General features: G+C 36.3%; 1 protein-coding gene across 13 annotated transcripts in view; it reads left to right on the top strand.

The window, feature by feature from the left end:
* Window positions 1-13,937, top strand: part of FRRS1 (ferric chelate reductase 1) — a 108,452-nt gene that overhangs the window by 74,410 nt on the left and 20,105 nt on the right. For all 13 annotated transcript variants that reach the window (XM_028489092.2, XM_055084437.1, XM_055084439.1 and 10 more), the window contains 5 exons: window positions 1,294-1,392; window positions 2,527-2,674; window positions 10,315-10,428; window positions 11,786-11,898; window positions 13,601-13,687. In XM_028489092.2, the coding sequence (XP_028344893.1) occupies window positions 1,294-1,392; window positions 2,527-2,674; window positions 10,315-10,428; window positions 11,786-11,898; window positions 13,601-13,687 (561 nt within the window). The remainder of the gene's footprint in view (window positions 1-1,293; window positions 1,393-2,526; window positions 2,675-10,314; window positions 10,429-11,785; window positions 11,899-13,600; window positions 13,688-13,937) is intronic.

A 13,937-nucleotide genomic window follows, 5' to 3' on the forward strand; every position in this document is an offset into this window, starting at 1 on the left:
TGCGCGTCCGGAGCCTGTGCTCCGCAACGGGAGAGGCCACAACAGAGGGAGGCCCACATGCCACCAAAAAAAAAAAAAAAAAAGATGCCGTCTGCCCTCCGATAGTCACTTTAAATAAGGTTTAATTTTTAGAGCTAAGGAATGTTGGAGATTAAAGGTTAGATAAGAATTAGACTGACAAAGAATGCCCCCTTGAGCTCAGATATTGTGGTCTCAATATGCAGTAGTAAATCTATTAAGTGTGTACAATATTAGCAATATTTGATTATAGTATCTTACATCTTCAAAGTTACCCCCAAAAATCCAATATAATGCAGTGCACTTACAGTTATGAAAATTGTAGGACACATTTATTTACAAATAAATATCCAGAGCAATGTTTATGAAAAGTTCAGTGAAAAAGGTAACAAAACTATATTTTCCCATTTGGGGAGAAAAATAAGTTATAAATACAAATAGGTTTGGATGAATATATACAAAAGCATTAACAGTGGTGTTCAATTGGTGATGGGTTGTGGGCATATAACCATGTCATATGTCTATTTTAATACACTGAAATTTTATTGCTTTTGCATGATGACAATCTTTTGTTTGTTTGTTTGTTTGGTTTTTGCGGTACGCGGGCCTCTCACTGTTGTGGCCTCTCCCGTTGCGGAGCACAGGCTCCAGACGCACAGGCTCAGCGGCCATGGCTCACGGGCCTAGCTGCTCTGCGGCATGTGGAATCTTCCCGGACTGGGGCACGAACCCGTGTACCCTGCATTGGCAGGCGGACTCTCAACCACTGCGCTACCAGGAAAGCCCAACAATCATTTTTAATTAATATATGAGACAGCCAATTCTTTAGAATTTGTGGTATCATTTTAAGATTGAGTCAGTAAATTATGTTTTAAAAGCATCAAATACTATTTGATAACATTAGGGACTTTTTTTTTTTGGATGCGTCAGGTCCTCATTGTGGCTCAAGGCTTCTCTCTGTATTTGCAGCGTGTGGGCTTCTCTCTAGTTATGACATGAGGGTTTTCTTTTTCTAGTTGTGGCGCGCAGGCTCCAGAGCACGTGGGCTCTGGCACGCGGGCTCTCTCGTTGAGGTGCACAAGCTCAGTAGTTGTGGCGCGGGCTTAGTTGCCCTGTGGCATGTGAGATATTAGTTCCCTGACGAGTGATTGAACCCACATCCCCTGCATTGGAAGCCGGATTCTTTACCACTGGACCACCAGGGAAGCCCCAGGGACTTTTTTTTAAAGAAACGAAATTCCCTTGAACTTTTTCTCATTTGCAATTGTTTTTCAGGGTGATGATGATGCTTATGTGTGTATTCTTGAAGATCAGACTGTGCACATACAACCTTCCCATCTGACAGGGCGAAGTCACCCTGTAATGGACTCCAGGGTAGGTGTGAAAATTCTGAGAATCTCCATCTGGCCAGTCCACCTTCTGGCTATGTGGCTGACAGTGGCATGGCTATGCTGCAAGATAGCTTCCAAACCTGCAGTTAGCAGCAGAGACCAAGCAGGGGCCTGGCAGCAAGATTCCTCTCTTATTATAATCTGGGAGAAGCCTTTCTGCGTTTTATTTTTAACATATGTGTATGTAAATTGCATATATTTAAGGTGTACAACATGAAGTTTTGATATCCTTCTACATAGTGAAATGATGACTAGAGTCAAGCTAATAAATGTATCCATTGCCTCACATAGTTACTTTTTCTTTGTGATAAGAGCACCTGAAATCTACTCTCTTAGCAAATTTCCAGTATATAGTACAGTATTAACTACAGATACTGTGCCCCTTTTCTATGCTTTAGAAAGCATAAGAAAAGTTTGAGGAAAAGATGAATTCTTGCTTGTGTTACTTAAATCCTTTTTTCAATGCATCTTACAAAAAATATTTTATGGTTTATTAAAAGGGTCAAAGCATCAGCCCCTTTTCAAAAACTTACAGACAGACTTTAAGAGGCTTATGTAAGTGACACAGAATTTCTTGATTGGTGAGAAAGAGGCACACATATGGTAGGTACTGGTTCAGTGCCTTGGGCAATTGTCTTAAGTGCCAAAGATGGCCTATTTCTGGTAGAGAAGTGTCATTTTCACATGGCAACTGACAAGCAAATGAGCTCTGTTGGAGCAGTAGCTATCATCTAATGACATGTTATGTTCTCTGCATAGCTTTCTCGTGGGGTTGGGACTTCTCCCCAGTTGCATTTTGGCCACTAGAGTATTACTTGCTAAGTGTTTCTTCAGTGTTGTTGATGGTATATTAGTGGCCAGATGAAGTTAGTACATCTGCCAAAGTTTCTAGCCTAGGTAGTAAAAATACTATCTTTGCCAAGTGGGATAAAGGCAAACTGGGAGAATATGTTTCTTGTACTCTTCAAAGAGGAAGTGGGAAAACAATGACACTGCAGACAAAACATGCACAGGGGAACTTAGGGAAAGGAAATTGAACAGGCCAGGATTTTGATCATATCTTATTTTTAGCAAATCTTTGGAAAGTGCCGAGAAGACCCATTGTATGTGTTTGCAGGATCCTCTTGAGGATATGGCTTGGAGGTTGGCGGATGGTGTTTTGCAGTGTTCTTTCAGAAGAAACATTACCCTTCCTGGGGTTAAGAATAGATTTGATCTAAATGCAAGCTACTACATATTTCTAGCAGATGGTGCAGCTGATGATGGTAAGTATATTGATAAAAAACTACCTTTTTAAGTTTTTTTTCGCTCACTTTATTCCTTTCCCTCCTTTTTTGGAGAGACTATGGTAATTGATCTTTTTTAAGATATACATTTGTGGGTAAAGAGTTATTAAACCCTTTTCCATTTTTGCCTGACAATTTGACTTTGGTTGACCTTCTAGCATTGTTCCCCTGGAAACTAGGTAAAGGTAGTGTTAACTGGGTTATAAGGCAACCTGCTCATGATAAAAGTGATTTCTGGTTGGTAGACTGCATTTGGACCAGGAGTAACTGTAAATACCTAGTAAGAAGCCATGTCTTTGGGTTTCCCTGGGTGCAGTGACGTTGGCAGATCCTTTGCAGGGATACTAGAAGCAGGACTTTGGGGTTATTGCAGGAGATATTGGCTCTTGTGGATGCCCTATCCAATATGAATCTCATCGCCTTGGACCTGAGCTTTCTCCAGGGAGGTAGAGAGGGGTAAAGAGAATAGCTCCTGGACAGCTGAGTAAGCTTCCGCAGGACCTCCTTTTGAAAAAGAATGCCTCATGGTGCCCTGCAGGTGTGCTGTGTTTCCTGTCCCACATCCTTCTCAATCAGTCTGATGCCAAGTGTAGCCTAAGGTAGTTTTATGAGTTTGAATGTTTAGTTTATACTTAAGACTGCCCTGGTAGGTACTGCAACACATATTAATAAGAATAATTAGATTTTGTTTAAGGTCTTGGCTAATGATATTCTGAAGAACTGCAGGAAATGCCAAGGGAGTGTAATATTTAGTGACTCATCTCCCTGGAGATAATACTACCCCCAAACTTTGAGCATATGGCCTACTTTGAAAATGGTGAAAAGCTGAGCATATAGAATGGAAGGTTGGGGGTGAGGTAAAGGAGGAGGAGGAACAGAAATGTGGTACAGGCAGAATTGTGAAAAGCCTTGCGTATTCTATCATGTGGTTTATTTTTAATTGAAGTATAGTTGATTTACAATGTTGTGTTAGTTTCTGGCGGTTTCTGGCGTATAGCAAAGTGATTCAGATATATATATACTTTTTCAGATTCTTTTCCATTATAGTTTGTTACAAGATATTGAATATAGTTCCCTGTGCTATGCTGTAGGACCTTGTTGTTTATCTATTTTATATATAGTAGTTTATATTCTATCATGTGATTTAAATTTTGTACTATAAGTAAAGTAGGGATTCAAAAGGTTTTAAAGCAGGACAAAATATCAACTCAGTGTTAGAGAAAATTTAGAAATATTTGCAGCTTTAGTTGTGGATGATATGTTTGGTTATCTTAGTCAAATCATGTATTCTTACTTGCACCAGCAACAGCAAATGTAGCTGGAAATAATTTCCTGGTTAAATGATAATAATGAACAAAAATTACTTAGTACTTAATGAGTGCCAGTTGCTGGCTCGGCACTATCATTAAGGTTTTCATTTTTATCTTCATAGAAACCTACATAAGATATGTACTATTATTAACCTTATTTTATCTGGCAGGAAACAGGCTTAGAGAGGTTAAGTCATTTGCTCAGACAAGTAAATGGTAGAGTTGGAATTTGAACCTAAACTCTTTGACCTCAGAGCCCAAGTGTTTCACTTTGTAACATGGGAAATGTAGGAAATGAATTTTTAAGGAGAAGGTCAAATATTTGCATTTTTAAACAAATATTACTAAAGTGCAGGTTATTGTCTTATTGTTATTATTGCAGCTATCACTAATTGTACATTACATATATATATCTCATTTATTTCTCACAGAGGCTTTGTAAATAGATATTATGTTGCCCATTGTAGAGATAAGAGAACTGGAGCCTACAGCGGTGAAGTAACTTGTTCAAAATCAAACAAGTAGCAGAGTCAGGAATTAAACCCAACTCTGTTGCAATTACAAGAGTTGCGCCCTTTTCTTCATATCAAACTGCTTCCTTTTGTGCCCAGCATGTTATAGGTACTCCATAAATGATTACTGACTTGAATGCATGACTTAAATTGCTAGGAGATTTTAACAGTTTGCATTTGTACTTTAAAAAAGTTTATACTTAAAAAGTTTATACTGTAAAAGAAAAGCAGTGTCATTTAAATGGGTGAATTCTGTTGTGCAATAAATTATGTGTGGTTTTGGGTGTATGGTGATGCCAAAAATTTCTTCTTAGGCCAGTATTGTAGAACTTGGAATGCATTTTCTGATAGAAACAATATGTTAAGTAATAGTTCTAATATTTTCCTGGAAAAGCCTAGTTCGTGGATGATTCATGTGCAGAGTAGAGCACTGTTTTATCTCCCTTTCCTGCTGGTGTTGCCGTGCTCGTGGCATGGTAGGGAGAATCTCTACCTTGTCTTTTGTGGTGTTTCCCAAAGCATGGGGCTCAAATAACCTGCTTCAGAACCATCTGGAATGACTGCTCAAAAGGCAGGTTCCCGAGCTCCATCCCACACTCATGGAATCTCTGTTGTTTGTGCTTGGAATCTGCATTTTAACAAGCATTTCAGGTAATTGTTCTGTATACTGTGGCTCGATAACTTACTGCTCTAGGACAATGTTCTTCCAACGAAGGTGTACATATTGTAAGGTAGTCCAGGGGATACAGAAAACAATACCAGAACTTTTTTCTTAGATTTATTTTATCTCATTAAAAATTTCTATTTTAAGTGTTCATAATGTGTTAAAACAATAGTACATTTATTAACAAAAATATACATATGTCACAGACTCATTTTTGTTTTTTTAAAATTTATTTATTTTATTTTTTTTTGACCGTGTTGGGTCTTTGTTGCTGTGCCTGGGCTTTCTGTAGTTGCGGCGAGCGGGGGCTACTCTTCCTTGTGGTGTGCGGGCTTCTCATTGTCGTGGCTTCTCTTGCTGTGGAGCACGGGCTCTAGGCATGCGAGCTTCAGTAGTTGTGGCACGGGGGCTCAGTAGTTGTGGCTCGTGGACTCTAGAGCACAGGCTCAGTAGTTGTGGCTCTCGGGCTTAGCTGCTGCACGGCATGTGGGATCTCCCCGAACCAGGGATCAAACCTGTGTCTCCTGCGTTGGCAGGCGGATTCTTAACCACTGTGTCACGAGGGAAGCCCCCCATTTTTTTTTTAACTGGTGGAGTGCAAAGCAACAAAACAAAACCTCAAAAAAACAAATCTAAACGTTACCGCTTCAGGGAATTCACTCTCTAGTTCCCTTGTATTGGGGAACAAAGTACAGTTACCACATGAATCAACTGTCGCTTCTGTTATCTAGTCATGTGTATGTGGATCATTTAGATGCTGCGCACTGCTTAAAAGCAGTGAGAATTTGTGAGGTTGAAACCATTTTTCAAAGCAATCATATAATCTCTGTAACCCATGTTAATGTAGAATGAGGTCTTCCTGGGCAAACGTGATGCTCAGGAGGGATTGTTTACTGGCCGACTAAAGGTCAGAAGGAACGCCATGGTGAGTCAGATGCTTCAGGTGATTCTTAAAGACGACGCCAAGCTCTGAAGGATGCTTGTTTGCTACATTATTAGTAAAAACAGAAAAGTTAACTACTTTCTTCATCCAGATATGCAAAAGTGATTCAGCAAAAGTGATCAAAACTAAGATACAGGGGAAATGGCTTAACATTTTCAGATTTCAGATAACTTTTCATTTTCTACGAATTTTTCATGTTATCCTTATTTTTGCTGTAAGCTAGCACATAATTATCTTTCTGTTCTTTTTCTAACTGCTGAGTTTTTTTTTTCACCCTTTCACAGGTAATTTTATTCTCTTCTCTGGGTGTCAACAATGCTCATAGATTGGAATTTGAAACATTCAGAAAGCAGATACCTGAATATTGTCACATTTCTTTACATCACAATTTAATAACTATTAAACATTCATGTCTACTAAATGCAGCAAACAAAATAGTAGAAATTTGTACCCGATTCCCTTGTAAACAAGGCTGGTGAAATCCATTGGTGACAAATGGAATTAATGCATTACACAAAGTCAGTGAGGAAAAAAACCTTCTCTGTGAGTAAATTATTCTGTTTATAAATAAACTCTGATTTTTTTTCAGCACACATTTACAGACCTGATCAATGAAAAGAAACAAGATATGTATTTTCCTTTAAAAAGAAAATGTTGAGAAATGGCCCACAATGGAAGAAGTCACCTAGGAAGAGGGGTCAGAAGCAAACTAAAGATAATTGAGAGTTGAAAGTACTGTCATATTTAGTAAAACCAATTTATAACCTTTTTCTAACTGCTGTTTTGCCCCCAGAAAGCTGACTTTGTCCTATCATGAAATAAGCAGTCATGTGAAATGCTGAGTGTTTGAACTGAAAGATAGAACTCACTTGGATGAATAAGTAATTCCCAATTTGGAAATCTACCAGTTTAAATAATTAATGAAGTAGAGACCCTGTTATCACATGACCTGTTATTTTGACAATTTAGGAATAATATGTAGAGCCGTGTACTACACATGAACCCAACGTTCCTTAGAGCGTAACGCCTAAATTATAATGGAGCCATACAATAGAACTTCAAACTTACGATGGACCTCTGCTTTAATGAAGGTTAAGTTCATCTTAGCCCATGGCTCCACGGTGGATCAGAGTTTAAAAACACTTTTCTTCCAACTTGACTCTCAGGCTGTTAGGAATGTGGTCTGGTTTTTATCACTACCACTCTACTAATACAGTATTTTTAGATTCTTCACTGTTTCTTGTCATTTTCAATAGTTTTTTTCATTCTTTTCTTTTTGACATTTTTGTAGCTTCTGATAGTTATTGTCTCTTTCTTCTTGACACAGGTCTCTAGGTGTTCACGATATAAAACTTCTCGTTTTCCGCTTTATCTTGGATCTTCTCTGTAATAACAAGCCATGATATAATAGTTCAACAAATGAATAACCTGGTGTCCAAACACCAGTTTTTGAATAGTCCATTTTTTCTCTACTGTTTCAAAAGCCTTTTTATCATACACTAAAATTCTTTCAGTAAATCAACTTGTTTATAGTTTATTCTTCCAGTGATCTGTTTGTCTATTACTGCACTGGTTGAAATTACTATAGCTTAATAATAGGTTGTGAATTTTGGTAAAGCATGATACCCCTCCTAGCCTTCTTTTTCAGGAATTCAGGAATTCTTGCCTCTTCCTTGTGTATCGGCTCTTCTAGATAAAATTCAGAAATGATTTATCAAATTTCATTAAAAATCCTATTGGAGTTATGACTGGAATTGAAATGAAATTTTAGATTAATTTGTGGAATAATCAACGTCCTTGAGTCTTCCTATCTAGGAATATATTGGGATATTCCATTTATTCAGATCCTGTGGTTTTCTTCATATCTTCCTGTAGGGCTTATTTATTTTTGTTACTTTATTCCTATGTATTTTATAGATTTCTAATACAAACTATTGTGAATGGGATTATTTTTTCTTACATTTTCTAAATTTGTTGGTGTATAGGAAAGTTATTGATTTTTGAATGCTTATCTTGAATGTAGCCACCTAGTTTTCCAGTTGATGGTCTTGGATTTTCTAGATGAAAAATCATATCTTGTGCAAATAATGACAGGCATAGTAGCCCTCATTTTCTTTCTTTCCTTGTCTCACTGCATTGTTTACTTCTCCCAGAAAAATGTGGAATGGCAGTTGTGATATGGCAAGTATTCTTATCTTATCCCTGATTTTGATGGGAAAGCTTCTGATATTCAGTGTTGTGTCGTATTTGTTGTATTTTTCTGGTGGATATATTTTATTGTGTTTAGGAAATATTCTGTTCCTAATGTTACAAAGAGTTCATGTCATGGATGTGTGCTGAAGTTTATGTTTACTTTTGTAGATTTCTGAATGGTGAACAATCCTCACTTTCCTGGGATGAAAGTCATGTCTTATTATTCTTATTATTGCACAATTGATTTAATTCACCAATATTTTATTTAAGATTTTCACATCTATATTCATAAATGATTTTGGTGTATGGTCATAGGATTCTGTGCGTTTGTGTGCGTGTGCATGTCGGCCTCATTTTGGTTTCAGTGTTATGAAAATCTCATAGAAAGAACTCAAGAAGAGTTTAAATAAATATGAATTTTTAAAGTTAAAAAAATTTTTAAATGGTATGATAGAACTCATCCACATAACAGCCTGAGACTTTAGGAATGGAAATATTTGACTAATAAAATAAATTTTTAATGTTATAATTCTCCAGAGTTACTACTACTTTGATCAATTTTTGTAATTCTAGATTTCCTCAGAAATTCATCCATTTTATTTAGATTTTGAAATATTTTTGGCTGACTTAAAGTTGTATATAGCATTTTCATATAATTTTAAAGAATGTTCTATATCAGCAGCTGTGTTACTGTTTTCATTTCTAATATTGTTTGTGATATTTCTTTTTATCTTGTGGTCAGATTGTCAAAAAATCAATCGATTTTATTGGCCTTTTACAGAATTGATTTTTCTCATTTTTAGACTTACTAGTTTGTTAATTTCTACCTTTATTTTTATTTTATTTTTTTTTTTGTGGTATGCGGGCCTCCCTCTGCTGCGGCCTCTCCCGTTGCGGAGCACAGGCTCCGGACGCGCAGGCTCAGCGGCCATGGCTCACGGGCCCAGCCGCTCCGCGGCATGTGGGATCCTCCCAGACCGGGGCGCGAACCCGGTTCCCCTGCATCGGCAGGCGGACGCGCAACCACTGCGCCACCAGGGAAGCCCTCTACCTTTATTTTTAATCAATCCTCCTTTTTGGTTTTCTGGGTTATATTTTGTTTTAAACACATGTTGAATTAAATGATTATTTCAATACTTTAAAGTCTTTTTATATTTTTTTAAGGAAATGCTTTTAAGATGATTAAAAACTTCTTTTGAATAGTCCCTTAATTACATCACATGTGTTTTGATATGAAGTGCCTTCATTGTTATTCGTTTTAAGAAGACTTGTGATTTTAGTTTTGATTTCCTATTTAACCCAAGGGTTATTTAGAAGAGGAGTTTTTAAAATATCTAGCTGGACCATTTTTTCCTAGCTTTCTGTTGTTAATTTGTTTCATTTTAGATAGATAATATAACCTATATAAATGTTTCTTTTTGGAAATCACTGAGGTGTAGTCTGTGGTCTAATAACTTATTTGTTTGAAACAAAGATTCATATATATCTCATATCAAATTTCTTAAATATTTTTATTCTTTTTGACACTTGCATTGTATTCTAAAAATAATGTATTTTCCATAATTTATTTACTCATTCTCCTAATGATGGACATTTAGCTTGTTTAAATTTTTTTTTAGCCAGTGTAAAAAGAAAGTATCTATTAACATGCTTATAGATATACCTTTGGTTAAATAGTAAATATTTCTGTAAGATAGATCCCCAGAATGAACACACAACCATACATACCCATATACACAGACTAATTGGAATAATTCTATACATGCACAGATTTAATTTTATACATAATGAATATTATTATATATTAATACATGTGTATTAATATAATATCAATATATAATAGTATATATATGTCATCTCTATTGAAATTTGTTTATTTTTTATTACCTTAAGAAATTTTGTTGCCATGCCATGCCATTGTCTCTCCATTCCTTCTCTCCTGAGAAAGTAATTCGTCTTCTTCTTCTTCTTTTTTTTTTTTTGTTATTAAATTTCAGGTCGGATTCATAAGCATTCTCGGCAACCTTTGATTACATATGAAAAATACAATGTGACAGGCTATCCAGAGAACATAGGAGGATCCCATTCTTTACTCCTTCTGAAGGTTCATGGTAAGTTACATGTGTAATATTATTACTACTTTGTGGAATGTACTTAATTTTGTGGAATAAATTTAGTGCTGGCTAGATTGAGAATGGTAGTAGGCATAATTTAGCGAACGTTCATAAATCAATAACATTTGCAGGTAACATAAGCAATAACATTTGCAGGTACCATTATCTATTTTAATGTTTGATAATTTTTATTAAAAATGGAGAGTAGGGATAATTCAGTGGTTTTAACCCTGACTGCACATTAGAATCACCAGAGGAGCTTTTAAGACATCTGTAATTTTTAAAAAGTATGATAGTCATCTCTAATTGCAGCCAGGATTGAGTATCATTGGGTTAATTAATTTAACTTTTATGAGACATTAATTATACCATTTATTAAAAATTGCTAATAAAAGGGTGGTTTGTGATTGTGATGGTTTAATTACAATAGTAGTTTGGTTTCAGAAATACAGTTTTTTGTTGAAGAACTGATCAATGTACAAGTATTTGAGGGTATACAAAGTACTCAGTGCTATACTTAGATATTATATACTTAAAGTGATGAAGGGAACCAAGTTGGAAGAGCAGTAACCTAGAAATAAGGCTCTGATGTACTCTGGTTCTACAAGTGAAAGTTGATTCCATTTGAAAAGTAGTCCAGTTGGTTATTAAAAAACGGGATTGAAAAATAGGAAAATAGTGTAAATGTGTACTATACTATACTATTGTAATGTATTAGTATTGGTGGGAACTTTCCTTAATTGGTATATTTCCTTTATATTCTCCAGAGTTATCCATTCTAGTGAGAGTTTCAATAAAGCTTGAAACTATCTTTATTGTTGTTATTTTGCTTCTACCAGTAGCTCTAGTTGAACAGTAATTGGATTCAGAAATAACGTGCTTATTTGTTTTCCATTATTTTTTGGAGTGAAATGTGAGAAGATTCTGAGATAACTTCAGAAAGGCTGTATAACTTCAGACAGTATAATGATTAAGAGCACAGTTATTCAAACCAGCCTGGGTTCAAATTCCAACTTAGTAACCTTGGGCAAGTTGCTTAACTTCTCTGTGCTTTCCTTCTCCATACAGCAAAACTGGAATAATAATTATAGTTTATAGGAATTGTTGTAAAGATCAATTAGATTAATACACATAAAGCACTTAGAGACAGTGCCTGGCACGAAATAAGAGCTTTGGAAGTGTTAGCTATTAGAAGTAGTAGTGGTGGTGGTAAAAGCATTGATATTTAGGTTATGTTTATGTCAGCTGAATGTATTTTTGTTGGCTATTTACATTTTCTACGCATTTGGCTTGGTCATTTAAGAGACAGCTTAATTAGACTGTGTTGTCAACCGTTGCATTTTCTCACCTGTAGGGGCCTTAATGTTTGTGGCATGGATGACTACAGTTAGCATAGGTGTACTGATTGCCCGGTTCTTCAAACCTGTTTGGTCAAAGGCTTTGTTTGGTGATGCAGCTTGGTTTCAGGTAGGTGGAGAAAAAGGTTAATGCAATTTCCATATTATTTGAACATTGCAACATGAAAACACATGAAGTAAGCGGATTTTTTTTGTGCATGTATGATTATAGTTGTAATTTTGGAATCCTCATAATTTCTTTTTGCTCTTTGGTTTCCTAACCAACCGAGAATAGGCACAGGTACTTGATGGAAATTAAAATAAAGACAGCTCTATGAAGGGCCAGGCTGGATTGGAGAATGTATCAGTGCCATGTGCGTTTCTTTGGAACATGGATTTGGGGACCCAAATGATCTTGAGTTACATGTCTAGTTGCAGAAGAAGAGACTAGAAGAACATTTACCCACTGCACTGAGTACAGATGGGTTGAGGAAGGTAGCAGAGAAGAAGAAAGAAATAGTGGGTGCTTACTGTGTTGCAAAGCAGTGGTCTGTCCTCTGGTTGATGCGCCAGTGAATGTTAGGCCGTCCCTAGTTTAGTCAAGATCATGTATCTCCTGTGTGGGTGGGAAGAGAAACTAAAAGTGTCCTTTTTAATGCTGTCCCTTCCCATGGGATGAGGAGGCAGTCTTTTAATAGAAACATGAGCAAGAGTCAATAAATACCCCTCAAAACAAAACAAAACAAACCTTTATCTTTCATTTGTCATGGAGTATAGATATTTGCACATATAGTGGAAGATCAATGACTATGTGTTTAGATAGAATGTACATGTCTGCTTATAGAAAAAAATACTGCTTATTGGAACAGTTTTGACTTTATAAGAGGTATTCTTGAAACTTTATATAAATTTGTAGCTTTTAAGATTTACCTTATCTAAAATTGTTTCTCACTTTTGGCTGGCAGTGTTAATCTGTTTTATTTGTTCTCAGTAATGACTGCTGCATGCCTTGCTCCTGTCTGTGCCTTTGGTTGCTCTCTCTCTCTCTCTCTCCCCTCTTCTCATGTGGATATTCCCAACTGGAAAACTCTTTATGTCTCCTCTTTACCAATTCAAATCCTCCACTGTCTTTAAAACTATGGTGTCTATATGTATCTAGGGTGACTATATGTTCTACTTTCTGGTGATGTGTGTATATATATATATATATATACACACGTACACACACACCATATATGTGTGTGTGTGTGTATCTATCTATCTATCTATCTATCTGTGTATAGAGTGATTATATGTCCTACATTCTCTGGGATAGTTTTGGTTTGCACCAGTCATCCTCACATAATCAACTAACAGTGCCCATTTTCACTCTCAGTTTTCTCCTCATTTGGATAATGAATTCCACATTTCAAATATGTTTCTCTTATCTGCTCAATTAAATCCCAGACTCCCCAGGAAATAGTACTTTCTGTTACCTTGCAGTTTCATTGTATCCAAGCACTGTGCTTGGTGGTGGAACTTAATAAATGTGTTTGGAAGAAAATGATGGACTTGGCAAGTAAGTGCTCTGTGTGTGTGAAATATCCATTCCTGCTGTTCTGTGCAGGTGAAGTCTTGACAGATGCTTTAGAATGATGAGGTTGGCAGCTTAGGCTTTTCTTTAAAGTTCAATGGAATAGTAAGATTCTTGTTTTTAACTGACCACAAATTGTGGCTAGGTGTCAATTGAATGCATGCCTTCTGTGAATCTCATCCCATGATCTTCATAGTGACGTCAACTCCTTTCTCTTATGTGGTTAACTCTCTTCTCATTTTTCATTTCATCCTTGCAGGTACATCGAATGCTCATGCTTACTACTTCTGCCCTCACTTTTATTGCTTTTCTTCTCCCTTTTATTTACAGAGGAGGCTGGAATTGGGTAAGTAGATCTTAAACAGAATGTTTTTATTCAATTTATATGTTTAACATTCATTTTGGTGCCAAAGGAGATTGCTGTTTTATTCTCAGATGATGGGTAAAAAGATATTTCTGCATGTATCTCTCTTTCCTTCCTTTTTGAATCCTCTGATGACTGTTTCACATGGTTGGTGGTCAGGGATGAAGTGAGACTGTAAGTGCAGATTACTTAGTAATGGAATGTATTTTTAGACTGCCTCAAATTTTAAATA

This window comes from Physeter macrocephalus, chromosome 4 (assembly GCF_002837175.3).
Source record: "Physeter macrocephalus isolate SW-GA chromosome 4, ASM283717v5, whole genome shotgun sequence".
Taxonomy (NCBI): Eukaryota; Metazoa; Chordata; class Mammalia; order Artiodactyla; family Physeteridae; genus Physeter; species Physeter macrocephalus.